The sequence below is a fragment of the Fibroporia radiculosa genome (genome assembly GCF_000313525.1).
Source record: "Fibroporia radiculosa TFFH 294 genomic supercontigs, scaffold2713, whole genome shotgun sequence".
NCBI classification, from domain to species: Eukaryota; Fungi; Basidiomycota; class Agaricomycetes; order Polyporales; family Fibroporiaceae; genus Fibroporia; species Fibroporia radiculosa.
Window position 1 is genome coordinate 60,767 of NW_012133360.1, and position 21,370 is coordinate 82,136.

The following is a 21,370-nucleotide window of genomic DNA, read 5'->3' on the forward strand; positions in this document are numbered from 1 at the left end:
AATGCAGCCCATACGAGCAGGCTGAGGAGCATAGCTTGAGTAGATGGTGTGGTGGTCTATCCGCTCTACGGAAGCCCAGAATGTTCGACCGGTAATGTTACCGAATAAAATAGAGGTGGTGGGAGTAGAAACAAGGCAGATAAACTAGCCCGAACGCGGCGGGCATGAATCGCTACTCGAACGCGGCGAGTAAGTGTCGCTGCCTGACACGGCAGGCAAGTGCCGCTACTCGAGCGCGGCGAGTAGGTGTCACTGCTCTCGCGGAGGGCAGGTATAGCTATAGGCTGCAGCGGCAGACTGGTACGGCCGCCGAGGTCCTCGGCCACGCGTTCAGGCGGGTTGGTCTTGTGAAAACATTCATTTTTTAAAACCTCATCAATGGTAGTAAAAGAAGATTTTTGTAAATGGGAGATACCCTGCACATTAATGCCATCTAAAAGTAAGAGGTATATACCCTAGTCTAGTTCTCAATACTCCTTCTGTATCTCCGCCTTCAGAAACGTTTGGTATAATCGCTCGCATCGCTCGATGAGATTGTTACCCTCATCGGGGTGTTCCTGCCACTGGCGTACAGGAATGATTCCGACACTCTCGTTCCCCCACCGGTCGGTCTGCGCGCTGAATTTCGGGAATGCTACGGCGCTATCGTCATGAACGAAACGCGGAAGGTGGGAGAGCGGGGCGAGCGCAGCGTGTGAGGCCGCAACGGCAGCCTTATACGTGGAGAACAGAATATGAGGCGAGCCGATCCAACGACACTGGGGAGGCAGTGTTAGTATCATATCAGAGGGAGTATCAAGAAACGCACAATATAAAAGAATAGCAGCATGAGCAGCTCGAGAATATATGACCGCAGCAATTCGGCAGCTATATTTGTCGGCGTAATTCCAGGTGTTACGAGTAAGTGTTCTATCGTGGCTTCATGCCCGTTGCACTCCGTTCCACATGGTTGTGCGAGGGCCATTGTCATAAGATCAGTTTGGGACTTCGACGCTTGATACGAGGCGCTAGTCTTAGTGAGCTGCCAGTCATCAGTGGGTTCATATAGCGGCAGTGCGTCGACGGAAGACATCCATATGGTGCGGGACGAGCATTTACTAATGGTCTTGTACTTGGCTAGTAACGACTGGAGCTGGCGGAACTAACGCACTCCGATTAGTACGTTCAGGGCCAGGATTGCTGTCTCCTCACCATGACATAGTGCCCAAAAATGTTGCACTGCCAGACGAAGCCAAGATTGTCCCCGCTCATGACACCGATTTTCTGCACGTTGTACGTTGGATGCAGCACAGCGTCAAGAAATGACTCGAGGCACTGTCGAGCGAATACGATATAGTCAATATGGCTGTAAGTTGATACGCCGGCGTTACAGATTAAATGCGAAATATATGGATACCTACACGAGACGATGGGAACGTGATAAAAATGATAATATAGATCAATACGCACTTTTGTGATATCTCCCTCCCGAACCGCAGGATACTTTGCGTGTTACTCAAGTCGACACGGTGAATATTCAGCTGGAGATTCTTCCGAAACTCGGACGCGTAGACGCTGTCCTCCGAGGGCCGCGGTATCTGAGCGATGTAGGTATCCAGGAGCCCGTAGAGCGCCGCTCTAGCATTCTCCGCACGGGTCGTGTCACGGCATGCGAGTATGAGTGTGAGTCGAGGCGGGGATGGGCTGCTCGCAAAAACGGATTCGTTCACTTTCGTGTAGGGCGTTGATGGTGCAAACAATGGTCGTGAATCTGGAGGATTCACTTGTGACAGCTGGACGAGTAGGCGGTGGCACAATCCAAATCCGATACCCCTATGAATCGTCCGTCTTTGTACGAAAATAAAGAGAGTGAAAACGTACGCGTTTGCGCCGGTCACAATGACGATGAGGCGAACATTATCCTTTGAAACGCGCGCCATAGTATTAAAGGACGAGATTGAATGAAGAATGACGGATGATATTGTAATAGCTTTGTTCAGTTAGGCCTTATAGCTGCGTAGAAAGCCGCGTAGAGAGGCCTCTTAGAAAGAAATCACACTGTGATCATCCTACGCGTCATCGCTCCAATTCGACCGTGTACATATTTCAGTTTTCTACGGCCGAACTGAACAAGACTTATGATGGCAGAGGTAGAAAGCTGCAGCGAAGGACGCATAGCTCGTAGTTCTGGCGCCCACGATCTTGTGCACACTGCTTGCGTAACAGCGACGTCGACCTCTACTAGAATCCAAGTTTCACTCATCTCGCGATGCCGTCCTTCGACTCCGACAAATGGATAGGGCAACTTATGCAATGCCAGCATCTTGCTGAATCGGACATGAAGGCCCTCTGCGAGCGAGTGCGCTCGATACTAATGGAAGAGTCCAATATCCAGCCTGTCTCGAGTCCTGTTACTATCTGCGGCGACATACACGGGCAGTTTTGGGATTTACTGGAACTGTTACGAAAGGGGGGAGAGATTCCGCAGACGAGCTACATCTTCATGGTACGCATGTGTTCCCCAGTCCGCCTCGCGAAGGCTGCTAATCATTCTGCAGGGTGACTTTGTCGACCGAGGACACTACAGCCTGGAGACAGTCTCGTTGTTGTTGGTATTGAAAGCAAAGTACAACTATAGAATCCACGAATTCTGGCGGCTCTGACCTCTTCCGCAGATACCCCGACAGGGTAACTCTGTTGCGGGGGAACCACGAAAGCAGACAAATCACGCAGGTATATGGGTTTTATGGTGAGTCTATTATTCGGCTCACATCTTACGAAGTTAATACGGAGGTGTAGATGAGTGTCAACAGAAATACGGCAGTGCGCTCGTGTGGAAAGCGTGTTGTAGCGTTTTTGATTATTTAAACCTTGCCGCGGTATGTTTTATAAGTCTGCTTGTGCGATGACTCATGCGTTGCTCAGATCATTGACGGGGAGACGCTTTGTGTACATGGTGGACTGTCGCCAGATATTCGGACTTTGGATCAAATCCGTGTGCTATCGCGTGCTCAGGAGATTCCTCACGAAGGCGCATTTTGTGGTATGCATGATATAGGGAATCCGTCTCCCTGGTCGGACCTAACATGGCGCCCAAGACCTCATGTGGTCTGATCCAGATGAGATAGAGAATTGGGCCATTAGCCCTCGTGGTGCAGGCTGGTTGTTCGGCGGGAACGTTACTCAAGAGGTACAGCACTATTTTCATGATTTCTCGCCTATATGCGATCTAACTGTGTCCATCCAGTTCAATCATGTCAATTCACTGCAACTCATTGCACGGGCCCACCAACTAGTCCAGGAGGGATATAAATACATGTTTGACGAACAGCTGGTTACTGTCTGGTCCGCTCCCAACTATTGCTATCGGTGTGGCAATATGGCCTCTATCCTGACGATTCGTGAAGACGGCGGCAGGGATTTCACGGTCTACGATGCTGCGGAAGAGAACGAGCGAGATCAGGGGATGCAGAAGCAGCGTAAGATGGTGCGTTTTCAGCTGACTTATTTAACGAGGATATTACCCTGATGGCTCCACCTACATGTAACCAGGGTGCCATGTCCTCTTATTTCGTGTAGATGGGCCTTCGGGCGCGGTGTATCACTAGTATTTTATTATTATGTTTCCGAGCCATCTCGCCCTGATGGCTGAGCAAGCATTTCCAGCTATTCTGAAGATTTCCATTAAATGCCGCGAGTGGCATGTATATCGGTGATGCTTGCCATAAGTACGCCGTGTACTGTTCCTCGGAGCCCCACTGACAACCACTCACTGAACGATCTCGCTTGATGCGTCAAATGCGAGTGAAAGAAAGCGATATCGAATGACGTGTTTGCATTTAACGCAGCGCCGGAAATATTTATGCGATAGAGCGTGCGCTTCGAAGTTGTGAGGGAAATGCAAATGATATTGAGCCCCCTAGGTCCCGCTACTAGCTTTATTGGTATAGTAGACAGGATCCCTTGATTCTAAGGCTTGAGCTCGGCGGGTATCTGTCACTCAAGGTATATGCCAGCGTTCAGCTAGAATGAATCGAAGCTTGACGGGTAGGTATCGCCGATAAACCAGAGGAGTACAACAACGGCCTCCTTATACTTTCGAGGCTAGCAAGCACTGGGTCTGAATCATGTCAATCATGGCCACAACGACACCGCCAATAACCAACCGATCGTTCGTGATAAAATAGTGAAAGCGACTCATTGGCCTACTACCCACTGTAACAGAGCTGTTCGTCGAGTAGCTCGGCACCGATCACGGGTCATGTCGTCAGACATTGACTGATCAAATGGATGCTAATTATCATGAGATTGGATGCCGGTTAGACTCCGCGGTTCGACTCGCCGATGCCTTCAATAATCAGACCTTGCTTCTGAGTAACCCTGAATGTTCGCATCCGGGTACACCTTGATCCGGAGCACTATACGATCGAAGTCTGTTGGAAAGTTCTTAGACCGGTTGCAAAAACGTCTGTTGGAAAAATGCGACCGTCAACTTGACATAGCTATCTCGGCTCTCAAAAGCTTTTCAAATCACACCCAACATACAATGTCATGGGCGAGAGACTTCTATAACATCCTCTCAAACCCCTCTTCGTTATAAGGTCTGCCTTTTGTCCACTCGCTATTCGGAACCCAAGCGCGAGAGCATTTAGCTTGCCCTCTTGCTGGTGCGTTTTATGATGGACTCCCTGCTGGCCAACGGACGACACTCTGCGATGGACGTAGGTGAGCATACGGGCCAAATCATCTCACGCGCTGCAACGGCTCAAACCGTGGCTCATGGCTCCAAGGCCTCTTGCTAAGTGGACTGTCGGTCCTCCGCGCTAGATACAGGAACTGGATAACACACCAGGAGGCGGAAGACTACGGGCTTACCGACAATTTCCACTTCTCTCGGCAATTCCGCGGTGAACCATTCTTGAAGTGTCTCGCCCGACATGAGCACTATCTGTTCATGCATCTGGGCGTCCAGCAGGGTATGAGAATTTTGGAAGTCGGCTGTGGCACAGGCGCTCGATGTCGCGAGCTGGCGCAGTTTGCCGATGTAACGGTGGTCGGTATCGACACCGACGAGGGTAATGTATGTGCCGGTCTTTGTTGATGCGGGCCTTTCTGAGATTGCGTTGCTGCAGATACAACAAGCACGTAGATACGCGACTATGGCAGGATTGTCGGCTCGCGTGCAGTTCATCCAAAGTGAGGAATTTATTTTCACTAGTTGGGATCCGCGACCGATATACGACTATAAGTGGGGACGAACGGTGAATGCGACGCCTTGAGTGATGATTCTTTCGACGCGGCGTTCTCGGTAGAATCCATTGCGGTTAGTGTCTCCATGAATGCTATCCCTTGGCCAACAAGATGGACCTCTTTACGCAGGCTTTCTCGCAATTCGACGTGGTGTGTGCTCAGATAAGTCGCGTTCTGAGACCTGGAACGAAAGTGAGTTTGTTCTTTGTTGAAACATATCCTCGCCAACAGCGGACATGTTTTCCGCAGTTTGCATGTTACACCTGGTGCATGACCAACGTGTGGGACGCAGAGTCTGCAGAACACTCCAAGGCTCGTCACCGAATCCAAGACACCATCCGACCTGGCGGGGACCTTGTTAACGTCCCACCGATGTCGGTTGCGCAGTCGACAGTTGAATCCGCGGGATTTCAAGTAGAACACTTCGAGGACCTCGCAACCAGACCAGACGATGTCCGCTGGTATAATGTCTTGGAGAAAGCGGATAGAGACCATTGGCAGCGTCCGCTTTCGGGTGCTTGGTGGATCACGGGGTCTTCGACGAGTTCGTTGCGCAATCCTGCTGCGCGTGCAATTTTACAAGCTGGAAAGGCAAAGGTGGGGGATCAATGCTGCTCGCTTGCGAGGCGTCACTTACCTGTGGAATAGTTATTCAGTCCAATGGTGCTCATTGTGGCGCGTCGCTTGTAATTTTAATTCATGGTATTGCGACCGCTCAGACTTGAACGCAGTGTGATGTAGAGTTAGTTGTACAACGTATTTGTGCCGTCCTGTCCGCGATAGTGACTCTGATCAAAGAGAGTACTACTTAGCCGTGAGCGGTAAATAAATGAGACTGACTGCGACGCGGCGTGTGATGGGGCGGGCGGCTAGTGGCACGCGCTGCTCAGACAAGTTGTTCTGGGGCACAGCCCCCGCGGCTGAGGCCAAGTGGACGTCGACGTCCATCACCTCCTCCTCGTTCCCTCCTTCTCGCACTGCCTGCTCTTGATGAAGAAACTCTTTAGTCGCGACAAGGCAAAGGGTAGGCCCGCCCCATCAGACATTGGCTCCGGCGTGCCCACAGACGTACGTCCGCCATCTTTCCTGCCCTGATAGTGATACACATCCGCCCGTCAGTACCCCCTTCCTCATTCGTATGCCCAGCGCCACGACCGGTCTCAGTCTCTCACTCCCTACTCCTCCGACGAGCACTGGAGCCTCATCGACAGCGACGCACATTCCTACACCGCCCGCTCCACCCTCTCAGTTCCCCACACTCCCCCAATCCCATCTTCTGGCCCTCCTTCCGCCGTTCGTGCTGCCTCTCCCGTCTCCTCCAACCACCACACTGTCGTCCCACACCCTCCGCCAAAGCACGCCCACCGCGACCCCCAGCCTCAGCTCCTCCGCAAGAAGCCCAATGGTGTCAGCGCCTCTGCTGCCCTTGGCATCCTGAGAGCCCTCGATCCCCATGTCGAGCCTCCCAATCAGCCAGATGTCTCTGACGATGGCATGACCGAACACTCTTTTCGCGAAGAAAAGAGGGAAAAGGAGAAGGAGAAACGCGGATTCTGGGTTCCAAGAGAGAAGGACAAGGAGCGCCCGCGCGACAAGGACCACGATTCCCAGGCAGACCTCACCAGGGTCATCGGTGCGTGCTATTCGCGTCTTAAGGTTCGCTACTTCTTTGGCTGCCTTGCTCACTGCGTCGTCTGCATTAAGGCTACCTTACCGCCACCTCGTCCGAGGACTGGTCTCTTGTCCTCGAAGTCTGCGAACGCGCCTCAGCCTCGGATGCCAATGCTAAGGAGGCAGCCAAAGCGCTCAAGCGTGAATTCAAGTATGTGCATTTGCTCTGATCTCGTACTCTCCAAGGAGGTCACACGCTTCACTCTGGTGTACAGATACGCGGAGCCCTCTGCGCAACTGTCTGCTGCACGGGTATGCTCCCCATCTCGCCCTCCTCGCATTCCTACTTACGTTCCGCTATCCCAAAGCTTTGGGCCATCATGCTGCGCAATTCTTCAGACAAATTTATCTGGCAATGCGCGTCGCGCAAGTTCCTAGACAATCTAGATGAAGTGATCAACTCTCCACGCACTTCGCCCGTGGTGCGCGAACGCCTTTTAGAGGTTTTGGCCGCTGCTGCCTATGCATGTGGTAGCGGTGAGTCTTCGATTGCTTTGAAAAATCATACTTCGCGCCCCTTCCGTTACACGCCCTCAATGCGAATAGCGATTAAGTTTTCTTTTCCTTTGTACAGATGGCAAGGAGGTCGCCTTTCGCACCCTCTGGCGAAAAGTAAAACCGGCAGACAAGCCTGATGAAGTGAGTGATCTCATCGCGCGTATACTGAAGGGCCTAAACGTGTACCCAGGGCGTACCATTCGACACGGGCGATGCAATGTTCTACCCTCCAACACCCAAGCACCCCCCACCTGCTCCCGATCACCCCCTTGTAGCACCAACTCAGCGGCCACCAGTAACCGTACGTCTAATCTGTGCAATTCGCCATACCAGATTGTGATTGACATTTGCAGGCTACAACAATTAAACCAAAAACATCATATCACACCCGCGTGATCCCCCCGGATGAAGACATGCGTCGACTGTTTCAAGAATGCAAAGTTGGAAGAGGGAATGCGTCTTTGCTATCGGAATCACTTACCTTCGCGAAACCGGAAGATTTGAAACAGAAGGATATCATCAAAGTACGCGTGCATCGTTTGATAGCGCGTTTGTTTAGCCGCTTACCTTTGAGCCTACAGGAGTTTTACGCGCGCTGTCGCGCTTCGCAAGAACTCGTCTCTGCACAAATCCCGTGGGCCTTTGCCGGTGCTGAGCGATCGCGGCAAGCCGCGGGGCGCGGGGTGACTGCCTCGCCCATTGCTACGCGACCGTCAGTTGATTCGAGTCACACGCGCGCGGACTCGCAGGTTTCGCACACTGCCTTGGAAAGGGGCGAGCTGACGCAGGAAGAACAGCTACTCGCAGCGCTGCTAGCGGCGAACGAAGACCTTATGGAAGCGCTGCGGCAGTATGATGATCTCGAACGCGTTGGGATGGAGAGGGAAGCGGAGGAGAGAAGCCGCAAGGAAACAAGATTGGACAGGACGGTAAGGCCTATCTTGTATGAATGGGAGTCTCCTGATTCAGGGTCTCGATCTCTTTCCAGCAATTGCGACCAGGGGACCTGCATGTTCCATTCCTCGATACAGGGTACCCCAGTCAGGGTGGCGCGTCGTCCTCCCGTAGTCCATCCCCCTCGCCGTCCTCGCCGTCCTTGTCTTCTGCACCATCGTTCGTGGTCCACTCTGTTCCCCTTCATCCGCCCCACCCCCTGCCGCCCATCCCCCTCCATCCTGCTCCAAACGTCACGCACGCATCACACACTATTACCGCGCAACCATCGACACAATCACTTGCTCCTCCCCCACACGCGCCGCTTGGACCTCGGTCGCGCTCACAGGGCATGCCACGGTCACGGACACCCTCGCCCGAGAGGATGTCGATAAACAACCACCATATGCTTTCGCGTGGATCTTTTGAGAGCTCGCGCAACGGCAATGCTCTAGCACAAGACATGAACCGCTTACGGGTACACCATGACGCGGAGGTGGGGACGGTGCAGGAGGAGGTCGAGACGCCCACCCGGCCAAGTGCAAAAGCTCTTGGGAAGCGCAGAGTTATCGAGAACGCCGAGCCAGATCGTGAGTCCCATCTGCGGCTGCCCCCAGGTGCTATATACGTTGCGAGACTGACGCCGTTGCAGCCTTTGACGCGGACGACACGTACTATGACCACTCGGACGAGACGCCGCGGATGGCGGACGACGCGTTCGAGTCGGACTCGGACGACGGGCGGCATAGATCGCGGCCGCAGCCGGTGCACTATGTGTACGACGCGGCTGCCGAGCGGACGCAGCAGCGGATCCGAGAGGGCCGGCTGGCTGCGGCTGCGTTGGTCGGGAGCGTCCACTGAGCTAGACCGGTATGTTACATTGCGCTTTGTGTGAGCGGCGCGGAAGACGGGGGCGAGGGCTCGCACGACGGGGCGGCTCGCCCAGAGTGCTTGCGCTGCTGCCCGCTGTTGTACAACAGGCATTTGTTGTAATTGTTCGGATGCATGTAGACCTTGTGCTTGTGCTTTGGAGGAAGGTGTTCATCCGTTCGCTGTTAGTAGCATTCATAATTTATTCTAAGACCGACCAGTTTGTCCCAGAATGAGGCGCGCTTATGGGTGTGGCCCTGGAGGCTGGCGGCGCTGGAATGGGCTGTAGATCCATCGGGATGTTGATCGACGGGTGATCGGATGCGAGGACCGACTCATAAAACGCTGTTCGGAAGGATTTGTTTGTTCGTCGAAATTGGGTCGTATGCACAGGGTCCCGTCAACGGGTCCTGTTGGCCATCACATAAGTAATAGACCAGAAAGGTGAGCACCGTTAGCTGTTTTGTTTTTGATTTCTGGGGCGCGGTTTCTTTAGACTAGAATTCACGTAAGGATTTCTCTCTGATGGCCCTGAGATGGGTTTCCAACTTGTAATAAAAGCGCCACTAGGGGCGTGCTCCAGGTTTCAAGAGCACATAGTGGTGGTTTTAAAGCATACATGCCTCATAGTCATGCGAGAGAAAATACTACGGTGGCAATATTCACGTTGTGGGTTTCAAGGACTCTTCACGCTGTTGGGAGCACTCTACTGGTAGTGGGCATGAATGCGCCCAGAACTCGCCCAGATTCAGCGGATTTGGCAATACAAAAGCTGCTCAGTGGCAGCAGTTTCAAACATAATGACCAAATATGGAGCGTGGGAATGTTACATTACATCGTGTGACAGCCAGACTGGCACCCAGTCGTGCTGCCCGTGCCCTACGCTGTGGCTGCGCCCCTGTGTTTTGGACGTGACAAGCTTGCTACTGACCTCTACTCATTGTATTTTTCCTATGGCCCATCTCGAGGATGATATTTATGAAGGCATGCATCTTCCAGCTCTCACTTCGTTGTCTAATGACCCCTCATAGACCTTTATGGTGACGGCACCGACGCGAAAGAGTCAACATCCCAGGTCTCCTCGCCTACGGAAGAACAACCTGAAAAGACAGCTCTGCCCTCACCTCCACCTCCACCACAACCCATCCCTACAGGCGGAGAGAGCTCTCTTCCAGCAAAGCCCTCTGGATCCCCGCAGCTATCGTACTCGGCACAGATTGCTCAACAATTTTCAGCGTACAAGCAGACACCGGCTCAAGAACGCCAGTTACCACACCATCAATCCAGCTCCCGACCTGCAGGAGGCACTGATGCTATCGATGTTACTGCGCATGATGATGCAGGTCTCAGGCGACCAGTTAGGCCATCCGAAATGAAGGATGAAGGGTGAGTCTGACTTTCTTTGTGTCGTGGGTTGCCATTTTCAGTGCGGGCGAGACATGGCTATGCTCTACAATAAAAAAGTGCACTAGTAATCTGGACACCTCGTATCCTCATGCCATACGGTTTATTATGCTACTGTATGCACCGTACGTCGTGTACCCCTTGCACTCCGCTAGTCTCCTGTCCACCTCGTGTTTTTTTTCCCCTCCGCGACTATACTTGGCTGTCTTACTACGGAAACTAATCTCTCTTACCGCGGTACTCCTCGACATGTCACCATACTTGTGTCGCTACCATTTATGGCTCTGAATGCTATCTTCGCCTCGCCCATCCAATCCGTGCCGATGCATCTTCTGTCGTGCAGAAAACTCTTCGTCGGCGGTCTCAGCTGGGACACCACAGACGGTACACGTTCATTTGCGGGGCTTTTGCACTTATCTACTAATTGACTTCTATACATTATGCTTGAGCAGAAGGTTTGAGAAAGTATTTTTCGGAGTTTGGGAAAGTAGAAGATTGTACCATCTTACGGGATCATGATGGACGGTCTCGTGGGTTCGCATTCCTGACATTCGAGGATCCGAGCTCCGTCAATGCAGTTATGGTCCGAGAGCATATCCTAGACGGGAAAGCTGTATGTCGCCAGTTCTCTGATTGTTGTGGTACTGTCTCATACGGGTTGGTGATGGTGGTCCTAGATTGATCCCAAGCGCGCGATTCCTCGGGAGGAGCACTTGCGCAATACCCGCTACTTTGTCGGAGGCCTCTCACATGCTACGACATCCGACTCGATGCGGGCGTTCTTCTCCGCGTACGGTAAGGTTGTAGACTGCACGGTCATGGTCGACAGAGAGTCGGGGCGATCGAAAGGCTTCGGCTTCGTGACGTTCGAAGATGCCAGCAACACAGATCAGCTCGTCGGCAGGGGCGATCTGATTTTAGATGACAAGATGGTGAGCGCACGCGAAAATTACCCGCAGTGCACCCCGACGCTGACCAGTCCTGTCTGTGCTCGTTAGATCGAGGTTAAAGTCGCGCAGCCCCGCAGCCAGCGTGATCAGGTGCGGACTCGGACTACCCACGAGGGAGACTTCGAGGGCGGAAGCAGTGCGGCTGGAATGGCCTTCCCCGCGAGCCAGCAGTCGAGCATGAACCCACAGCAGATGTCTATGCTGTACCAGCGTATGATGGGCCAGCTGCCTATGATCGGCGGTATGAGCTCGATGGGGATGAACTCCATGGGCATGGGCATGCCTGGTTTCGCAGGTGGCACCGGTGGTGGTATGATGCCCATGGGCGGCGTCAGCTCCTCAATGGGCGATTTCAGTGGCATGGGTGGCGGAATGGTCGGTGGCATGGGCGGTAACATGGGCACCGGTATGGGGTCTGGCATGACTACCGGTATGGGATCCGGCATGGGCACCGGTATGGGAGGTGGCATGGGCAGTGGCATGGGAGGTGGTATGGGAGGTGGTATGGGAGGTGGCATGGGTGGAGGCATGGGAGGCATGGGTGGTGGCATGGGTGGTAGTATGGGTGGTGGTATGGGCGGAAATATGGGCAGCGGAATGGGGGGAAACATGCGGATGGGGATGGGGCCGATGAACATGGCCACCCCTAACATGGGGATGATGCGACCTTTCATGAACAACGCCGCGATGATGCGTCCAGGGATGGGCATGATGGGCGGGATGAGTCCCATGGCGAGAGCACGAGGAGGTGCGATGGTTAATGCAGGGGTAGGCCCTATGCGCAGTGCAGGACGGGGACAGCACGGTTTCCATCCATACGCTCGGTGACCGCGCAATTGATGTATCTATCGTAGCAGCCAGTACTATATCCTAATTTAAGTATGGTAGTAAATTTCCGAAGTAAACCATGTGCGATAGATTAGAATCTACAGTAGTAATCAGGTACAATACATCGACATTTCAGAACGAGCGCAGAGAAATCTGTGGTTTTGGTGCCTCGCCCGTTGAGGCTTTGTTTCCTAGAGCTTGTCGTATAGAGCTCTCCAGAGTCTCCCGCATCTGTGGACTTAGCTTTCCGGTGGCGTCCTTGAATGCAGCTGGCGATTGGGCAGCAAATGATAAGAGTTGCGCTACACTTTGCGAGTGCGAAGCAGATGGGGAGGGCCGTGTCGCATCCAAAAGGAGAATCAGCGCAGGCATAAAGACGCCTAATGCTCGAGCACCTTTTCATCATGCGCGTAAGTCTTCTGACGTATCGTGCTAATGCATGTCTAAGTACTTACGTAGTTCCTCTGGCAACGAAGAGAACAATGCTGCGAAAGCCTTCAAGATTTCTCCGACAGTCGCGAGCTGCTGGTCCGATGCATTATTATCCGCGGCAGCTATCTTCGCAAGACATTCAATCATGCCAGGGAGAAGCAACCTCGCGCATTGGTCAAGGGCCGAGTTGCCAGATATTGCAGCAAGAATCAGCGTCTTTGCGCAGTGCGCTGCTGTCAATGATATCTACGCGCAGTTTACAGGTTATGAGCTAGGCATATGATCAGGCATTCGTACATACTTCACTAGGATCGACGAGCTTCTGCGAGATAAGGAAACAACAGTGCTCGATGATTGCTTTGCCGATCTTCACAGCCTGAGGGATGACTGTTAGGACGAGCACCGCAGCGAGGAGATTAGTCTTGGTCTTCCGCGAGGATGTAGCGCCTTGACGCCCTCTGTAGATAGGTGGATTGGTTGGCCACACGGGAGTCCCATGAGTAAGACTTACCTCATCTCATCAATGTTGACCAGGCATGACGAGAGTAGTCCATGGACTACCCTCTCATATTTCTCCGCACCGGTGGCATCGCTTGGTTTATCGAGTATAGTCTTCAGTGATTGCAGCGTTGGCCCAATGAGGTCCGCGTCATAAGTCTCGTCCTTCAGTAGTTCTGTTCAAAAGTATAAGGGTTACTGGGTGTCTCTTCTAGCATATACAATGGTGCATACCCCCGTATAGTGTGATGGCTACCGCCCTGAATTCTTCTTTCTGGACAGAGCCAAACGTGTCGGCGATTGTCATGAACGCCTCAAAGGCGGCGTTAACAAGCTTGATTTTATCGGGAAATGTGGAGACGTCATCTACAGGCATCGTTCATCACGGGTCAGAGAACGCGCACGTTCACTCACGAGTAGCACCATTGCGAGGGCCTGCTATTACACGTCTGAGGATGTACGCGCATATACGCATACAATGTACTTGAGGTAAGTCCAACAATTCTCGCGTATTTGTGCCATTTCTACGAGATCGAATTGAGCCGGTCAAATACTGAAGTAGCAGAAGACACAAACGAGAAGCCGTTATATGGTTTATGTGCAAGACTTTGTGCCAAGCTGGCGATGGTCTCTACCACCTGGACCTGGACATTAGCGGGTTCAGTGAGCGCCATACGATAGAACAGATTGACGAGCTCCTCAAAAACAACCACATCATTGAAAACTTTCCCACAATATTTCTCTTGTACTAGATATTTCAGCGCTAGAAGCGCGATGACCGAAGTACGTTGAGAGGTATTGTTCGAGTCAGGAACGGCGGTGACAAGGGCTTCAAATACCAGCCCGAAGATGGCAAAGAAAAACGCCGTGGGCTCTTCTCGAGTAGTCACTTGTACAGGAGAACCCGCTTCGCGACCGTCCATAGCAGCTAGCATGTTTGAGTCTCCCGCGTGCATAGCCGTGGCGACAGCTTGCAAAATCACCGGCCAGGATTCTGAATAGTACTGCAATACTGTCAGCGCCATGATATGTGATAGGCATAATGAGCTCACTGGAAGAAGGACCTCCTTTCCTAAGTTTGAGTATGAAGAATCCAACGATCCAGCCAAAGACTCGTCAAGAACTTCTGCATCAGCTCGTATGCTAGCGTAATCGCGCAGTGCAGCAACCCACAACGTGGCTAGACTGGGTCCGTATGGTTTGACGACGTCAGCCAGATACATCTGTCGATTGCTGGCGACATGCAGCTCAGCCCATGCAGAGAGGGTGGCTATCCTTAGCATCACGGACGCATTTGGACTGAGCTCCACCGCATCTCCTAATGTCAACATGCCTGATTCTGAATATATGACACTTGGAGATTAGTATCAGTTCCATAAACGCTGAGCGTACGTACCCTTCAGTTGCTCTAAAGCTGAGCTCAACAATTTCAGGATGCGTCCCATTCTCTGTACATCTTTGACTACTCCGCATCCAACAAATACTGCACACGCGCCGATAGCGGCCGCCAATATCTCAGGCGTGGAATCTGCTGAGAAAGCCGGTGTCAGGGCCGCCGTGATAGGTGCTTGATGCTGTTCGAGCAGCAAGGAATCGTCGTAATCTGGATCCGGAGACTTGGAGAATATCTATCGCAGGATTAATCTCCTTAAAATTATAATGAGCGGTTCTCGGCATACCTCAATGACGTCTCGCAGTACTGTAAGACCCTCTTGCCTTATCTCTGTTACATGAGCAGCAGAGGCCGTGAATGCAATTTTGATAAGATCTGGAACTCGAGACACTAAAAGGCCAGAAATAGGAAGGCCCTGACTGCGTGCAAAAGCTATATCCAAGTGTTCCCGTCTTCCCGAGCGGCCCACAATTGTACAAATATTGTGCAAGCACTGTAATGCAAATAGCTGGGTCCTCCATCGAGAAGTTTGACGGGCACTACCCGCGACAGAAGCATCTTGATTGACACCCACGCTCAGAGACTGACCTTCATCATCTAGGAGATCTCCTCGCTTCGCGGCTGCATCGGTGGCCTGCTGTGACGCGGTGGTCCGCGACATGATACGTTGGCAAAGATCAATCCATGCTGAGGGATTATGTACGACAGTTTGTTGTAGCCAACTGTCGATAACATTACGAACACCATCAACAGAAGAGTCGTCATCAAGCATGGCAAAGAGTTCTTCTACAAGCTGATCGCCACCAAGTCTCGACATCGCAAACGCGTCCTTTTGAACGAGCTGATACAATGCGTTGATGGATGCTAATTTGAGAGGTCTGCGGGAGGAGGAGAGATACTTCCTGAATCGGGTCACTAATGTCGGAATTTCTACAAACTCTGGGGCGAACATCAGGAAGTGCTGCATGCAGTTGATCGCTTCTACGCAGATGCCATCATCATCCTCATTAATAAATCGATGTACGAGGTCGAGAACAAGCGTCCTGGATCGAGTAGAATCTTGTATATCCGGGCCCAAAACAGTGATAGCGGCATCGATATTCTGACAGACAACTTGATAGGCAGGTAAATCGCCACTAATGTTGACGTGATTGAGGGCTCCACCTTCGGGCTCATGGGACTCCATCATGTAGACTTTGAAGAGCAAGCCCAGAGTACTTGGAACGTATGGCGCATATGCTAAACTTGTTGCTTCGATAACACGGGCGAGAGCAGTGAGAGCCCAATAGTGAACAACAGGATGTGGGTCGTTTATAAGAGACATGAGGACATGAATAGTGGTCTTCAGGAGCGGGCCCGCCGCGAGGCCTCCTACATGAGCGTGAATTTCTCCGAACGCCAAAGCACATCCAGCGCGTCCATGTGGATCACGGTTGCTGACGACTTGATCAACTAATATTTTAGCCTGATTAGTAAGGAAGTTTGTCCCTGCGATACTTGCTAAACGGCCGATGGCTTCGCTACTTCCTCTGCGGAGAACTACATCTCCATCAACGAGTACGTCCTGTGAACATAAGTTTCAGCCATGAGAAGACTGCTATCTCCCCGTAAAGGCGCATAACTACCTTTAAGAAGGTTGAAAGTAGAGATGTGACTTGGGAACTTCCAAACACGTGTCTTGATCGCGGCGTTGTGACCTGACGCAAAGCAAATACTAGCGCCAGCGCTGCATTTACCGTGGCCGCTGCCCGTCTGCCTGAATTCTTCTCCATTTTCGCAGAACCTAGCGTCTCCATTAACTGAGCCAATGAGCGAGTTGCTAATGAAAGATCTTGTAATGGGAGAAATTGAGCAAATAATTGTATAGCAGCGTTGACGGCAGCGGTAGCAGGCGGCGGAGGCTCGGTCCATTGATATCTGCTTTCCGTGATTCTTTGACAGAGAAATAGTGGATCGTGCGAACAGGATCTGAGAATAGGTTTTTGGCACTACGCGACTATCAGTAACCTTGGAGAAAACACGTTAGTGGAATACTGACCAATTCATCAATAGAAATGTCAATGCTATCACGGTTCAATTCAACTTTGGAGCCCTCGTCAATTCGCAAATCCGAGACCCCATAAGCATAACCATCGACAGTTTGCCAGATAGAAGTGAAGGCCCCGGTTGAAGAGGCGATTGCAGCTTGTACGGAGGACCCCACATAGCCCTCCGGACTAGCAAATAGGGCTACTGCTGAGTGCAATAAAGCAGATTGAGTAGAATCTGTGACAACGGCGTTTCCGAGAAGCGAAAAACACGAGAAAATCCGCGTTAGAAGTAGTGCTTCACGACCTTCGATTGATAGCTCCTTGACTTCTGTCATCGGTTGTTCCGCATTGTCCTCGACTCGCCTCGAATGGAACGTATTCGTGAATTGCAACGCATTACTCAGAAGAGATGCAATACGTCGCGTAACATCCGGAGTGATAAGCGTTGGTGTGTTGTACTTCAAGAAACAATATATTGCACCCAATGCACTCTCGCGCAGATGCAGCAGAAACATCCATTCCGAGGGACTTCTTGCCGTTGCTGCATCCTTCGAAGTTGGCTTCGGAAGCGCGTTGCGCCATAGAACTAGTAGCTGTGGAAGGTGAGACCGCACGAAATTAGGACCCAGCGTCATCAACGATGCAATGGATGTCCATGCTATCTCGACCTCAGTTCGAGCAATCTTCACCTCATGCTCTCCTGCGCGTTTGAGCAGCTGCACTGCCATATCAAAGACCCTTGCGCTGATGTCGTACGAGACGTATAGGGGCCGCTCAGGGATGACAACTAGCAGCGCAGCAAGTCCGTAGGCATGTCCTAGAGAACGTGTGTGAATGTCAGGCGGTGCGGTAGGGGTAGTCAGCGTAGATATATCGCGCTGAAGCATCTCTACGACGCTCAGAAGGACTTTCGGTAGGCGGAGTGGTGTTGAGTAGCAGAAGCATCGAAGGACACGAGCAGTATTCACTCGAATGGTATGATTTGGATGGGAGAGGAGTGTCAGCAATGGGTCAACAAGAGCATCCTACAAAGATGTAAATCCAGGCGTTCGACGTGATAAACACGCACATTTACCTGAACTGGGGGAGGAGCATTCCCGAGTTGTTGGAGCAATCCAGCCACCTCTCTCAAGGCAACTACTAGGCACAGCGAGTTTGGAGCCGTTTGACCTGGCATCATCGCGGGCCACCTCTTTAGATAGCTCCTCGAGAGTTCCTGGATCGCTGCAATTTGTGCTTGTTCTCCGAGCATACGTACCCCGACAAGGTCTCGTAGCAGTATTTCTACTAATGAGCGAGTAAGTAGCGACTCATACCTACTCGCCGAATTGCGTGGGTTTGACACAATCTCGCTCATAAGATGACTAACGATAAGACCATAATTGTTCTCGACGAATATCGGGCCCAGCATGGCCAGTAAGGCGATGTAGAAGTCAAATAGACCCACGCGCGTTTTTCGCGATGCCTGTGGACGATTGAACTGGGTCGAGAGTTGGGAGAGCATCTCGCTCGGTGTCATGATCGGTTTGAGCTCTTCATTCGCGATATGCAACCCTGGAACGATATCTTCGCTGTCCTCATTTAAGCCCTGACCTTTCTTGCCCTTCTTAGTCGTATCCGCTATAATAACAGCGCGCTCTACTTGAGTAGTTGATAGTAAGTGCGCAACGAGCTTAGCCAACGACCTCCGCGTGACTTGGTCGGAGCCTTCGAGACTCTTCGTACAAATCGTGACCAAAGATTCTACATCAGTAGTCAATTTGGAAACTTCATCTGAGGGATACATCAAGATCAGCACCTGCAAGTGATTCAGTATTCAGAAGAAACTACTGAAGGAAATATTCAAATATCAGCCTACATTACATGCTGCACGTTGGATAGGTAGTGCCTTGTCGCTCAAAGCATACCGCATTTGCTTTATAATGTCCTTGGATAAAGAATCAGTGACGGCCCGCTTTGCTGTTAATAGTGCCTTCTCCAAAGTTGACACAGCATGATACCGCAGGATTATTGGCTGTGAGGTATGCAATCCATGAGTTTCTCATATGGCCTGCCTGATGCGGAACTGACATTGGACGTAGATTTGTATAGCCTCAGAGCGACTGTAACAATCTCTACCATAAGTGACATGACCTATGCCATCCTGAATTCACGCATGACCGCTAAAATGATGCATATATGCTCGTACCTGACTTCCGAATGTTCCCATGAGCTCTCCGATACAATGCATAGCAGCACTAAAACAATATTCATCAGAATGGTGTTTGAAAATTGTCAGACGATACCACATACATCTTGCTAGACTCCTTGTAGTTCGATTTTGGCTCCCCAACAATCTTCAAGAATGCTTGCAGAGTATCGAACATAGTTTTCGTCTCCCCGCGGGTATACAATGCAATCAGGCATTGCGCGACAAGATTTCTGATTGGACGACCGGGAGACTGGAACGGCTCGGGTGCGCTAACGACCTTTACGAGCGTGGCCTCCAGCTCCTGCTGCAAAGCCTTGAGATCCTCCTGGTATGCAAAGAATTAGATATGCATCTTGGGCCATTTCAAACTAACACATACCAGGTTTACCTGCTTGACGACTTTCTCTGTGGACGCTAACCATTGGAACAGGTAGATTTCCCCAGTCTCCCCCGACAGATTGGACTATATAGGCAATTGATACATGGTCTGTGAGTCATTGGCTGTCACTTACTTCATCTATTGGTTCATAAGACGTGTTCAACTGTGTTGCCATATAGTCACGTCGTGTATTCCAAATGACCCGAAGGGAAATTTTGGTCTAGAGCAATTGCAGCGAGACGCTTACGTAATATAGGAGGCTGCACACCCTGCACGTGCCGCCCGTGATTCCATCCTAGGGTGTAGACGGGTCAACCCCTTTCATTGCTGTTATTCCTTTGTAACGCGTGCGGCCGTGCTTTACATTGAGCTTAAATATTTTATTTTCGCAAATCTAGTTGGTGTGGGGCTGACGGACTACAAGCCTCAGAACTACCGTGCCCGGTAGAATCGTTTAAAAATGCTACTAATACTGGAAGTGTATGCAGTCTGTGCTTGACCAGAAGGGCGACCAGTGAGACTCGACTCGCACCGCGCTTGGTGTGGAGTTCTTTCCTTTCTTGGAAGCTCCCGCTCGCCGAGCCGATTCCATGGCTGACGAGATGTAGGAGGTCGACAGGAAAGCCTGATATGCCTGGCGGGTAGAGGCACAGGAGAGCGCCCTCTCTTTCTCGCACCTCAAGGATCCTGCCAGGTACGTTAAGCAGTAGAGAGCGCCCTCTCTTTCTCGTAGCTAATCGAGGATTGCACCAGATCCCATTTCTCGCACACAAGTAAATAAATTTACAATCTATCGAATCAATGAGTACACACAATGCCACTGCCTCTCCTGGAACGACTGAAAGTACGAGTGCCCTCGAGATGCAACAGTCCCTCCTGGACATTGTTGAGCAACGACAACGAGGATCCATCAGCTGAGCTAAAGCAACATTGTTGCTCAGTCAACAGCTCATCTCAGGATCAACGCAACTTACCGAGTCACAGCTCGAGGAGACATTGGGGCGATACCTTGCCCGGCTTGACCAAGTCGAATGTGAGGCTGGAGAGCATGGACCATCACAACCACCTGGAGGTGGTGAAGGCACAAACCAGCCAGTCGACGGAGGAGATGCAAACGAAGGAGAAGAGCCAGCCCCTGTTGGAGCAGCTAAGCAACAGGCCTGAGATTTTGAGGAAGAAGACAAAATCGAACTGTACTGTGCACAAAAGCGACCTAACCCCTCTCTCTATGCATGGGCAGCTGATAGTTTACTCAGAGAAATGGTCGTTGATCCCAGGACATGAAAAACTCTGGAACTCATCAGAGAATACACAAAAGACATCAAATATACACGAGACTCGCTCACCTGCACTATTGGCACGCCTGAGTTCCCCAAAGGAGAGTGGCTTAATGTCCTTGCCGGAGATACCATTGATCTCGACCATGTCCTCACAGGAGAGTACTCTAATACCTCTGAGAGAAAGGATGTCGGAAAGGTTGGAACACTGGAGTTCTCTGTTCCTAGCAGCACACCAAAACGGAAAGTGCAAGACTCAAGTGAATGGTTGCTTGCTTGGCAAAAGGCTTCAGACGCTATCAGTTTTGCCTTCCCACATCGCAAACTTGAACTCCAGCTCTACAGACAGAGTATTTTTAGGCAGTTCAAAGTGATTGCACCCCAGTACCACAACTGAGTCATCGAGTTTGATTGAGCAGTCAGAAAAAGAGCAGCTGCAAAATGAGAACTTACACTCACAGACAGCATTGCTTTCTCAGACCTCCACACCCAATATATCGACTCCTGCAGAGCAAATGTTGTTGGAACCTCAGGAGGAGGAAACTGTGGCTCTCGCTTTGGCAAAGCAGGAGAACGCTCTGCAGGAAAGTCTTCAACAGAGGAAACTTGTGACTGGTGGAATGCAGGGAAGTGTAACAAAACCCAAGAACAATGTCGATTCAAACACGACTGTTAAGGGACCTAACGACTAAGGATCAGGAATTCAACTTGTTTAACTGTTACTGGGACTTATACATGCTATAGTCCTACACCAATACTAGAGTGCAAACTGAGCCGCTATATCTGA

General features: G+C 51.4%; 6 protein-coding genes across 6 annotated transcripts; 4 read left to right on the top strand and 2 right to left on the bottom strand.

Moving 5' to 3' along the window:
- Window positions 1–467: 467 nt before the first annotated feature.
- On the bottom strand, window positions 468–1,919 carry FIBRA_04197 (uncharacterized protein; the record flags this gene model as incomplete). The annotated part of the gene is made up of 5 exons (XM_012326013.1): window positions 468–758; window positions 809–1,141; window positions 1,192–1,396; window positions 1,450–1,812; window positions 1,861–1,919. The coding sequence occupies 5 exons, from the start codon at window positions 1,917–1,919 to the stop codon at window positions 468–470; spliced, it is 1,251 nt and encodes a 416-aa protein (XP_012181403.1).
- Window positions 1,920–2,248: 329 nt separating this feature from the next.
- Window positions 2,249–3,558, top strand: FIBRA_04198 (uncharacterized protein; the record flags this gene model as incomplete). Its single annotated transcript, XM_012326014.1, has 8 exons — window positions 2,249–2,485; window positions 2,538–2,605; window positions 2,655–2,728; window positions 2,779–2,858; window positions 2,905–3,022; window positions 3,078–3,169; window positions 3,227–3,466; window positions 3,532–3,558. The coding sequence occupies 8 exons, from the start codon at window positions 2,249–2,251 to the stop codon at window positions 3,556–3,558; spliced, it is 936 nt and encodes a 311-aa protein (XP_012181404.1).
- Window positions 3,559–4,658: 1,100 nt separating this feature from the next.
- FIBRA_04199 (uncharacterized protein) lies at window positions 4,659–5,919 on the top strand (the record flags this gene model as incomplete). The annotated part of the gene is made up of 7 exons (XM_012326015.1): window positions 4,659–4,704; window positions 4,770–5,059; window positions 5,112–5,175; window positions 5,229–5,302; window positions 5,359–5,421; window positions 5,479–5,826; window positions 5,878–5,919. 7 exons carry the CDS (start codon window positions 4,659–4,661, stop codon window positions 5,917–5,919), a joined length of 927 nt encoding a protein of 308 aa, XP_012181405.1.
- A 300-nt stretch (window positions 5,920–6,219) lies between these two features.
- FIBRA_04200 (uncharacterized protein) lies at window positions 6,220–9,192 on the top strand (the record flags this gene model as incomplete). The annotated part of the gene is made up of 11 exons (XM_012326016.1): window positions 6,220–6,297; window positions 6,349–6,862; window positions 6,934–7,051; window positions 7,116–7,152; window positions 7,209–7,377; window positions 7,475–7,539; window positions 7,589–7,699; window positions 7,752–7,922; window positions 7,980–8,327; window positions 8,387–8,921; window positions 8,984–9,192. 11 exons carry the CDS (start codon window positions 6,220–6,222, stop codon window positions 9,190–9,192), a joined length of 2,355 nt encoding a protein of 784 aa, XP_012181406.1.
- An 819-nt stretch (window positions 9,193–10,011) lies between these two features.
- Window positions 10,012–12,383, top strand: FIBRA_04201 (uncharacterized protein; the record flags this gene model as incomplete). Its single annotated transcript, XM_012326017.1, has 6 exons — window positions 10,012–10,018; window positions 10,233–10,587; window positions 10,949–10,989; window positions 11,058–11,218; window positions 11,283–11,537; window positions 11,604–12,383. 6 exons carry the CDS (start codon window positions 10,012–10,014, stop codon window positions 12,381–12,383), a joined length of 1,599 nt encoding a protein of 532 aa, XP_012181407.1.
- A 132-nt stretch (window positions 12,384–12,515) lies between these two features.
- On the bottom strand, window positions 12,516–19,481 carry FIBRA_04202 (uncharacterized protein; the record flags this gene model as incomplete). Its single annotated transcript, XM_012326018.1, has 20 exons — window positions 12,516–12,778; window positions 12,839–13,061; window positions 13,117–13,273; window positions 13,327–13,489; window positions 13,548–13,679; window positions 13,728–13,837; window positions 13,890–14,317; window positions 14,366–14,652; window positions 14,710–14,941; window positions 14,993–16,270; window positions 16,332–16,694; window positions 16,745–17,761; window positions 17,812–18,023; window positions 18,057–18,534; window positions 18,595–18,750; window positions 18,807–18,869; window positions 18,925–18,973; window positions 19,029–19,252; window positions 19,307–19,390; window positions 19,440–19,481. The coding sequence occupies 20 exons, from the start codon at window positions 19,479–19,481 to the stop codon at window positions 12,516–12,518; spliced, it is 5,961 nt and encodes a 1,986-aa protein (XP_012181408.1).
- Between the last annotated feature and the right edge of the window lie 1,889 nt (window positions 19,482–21,370).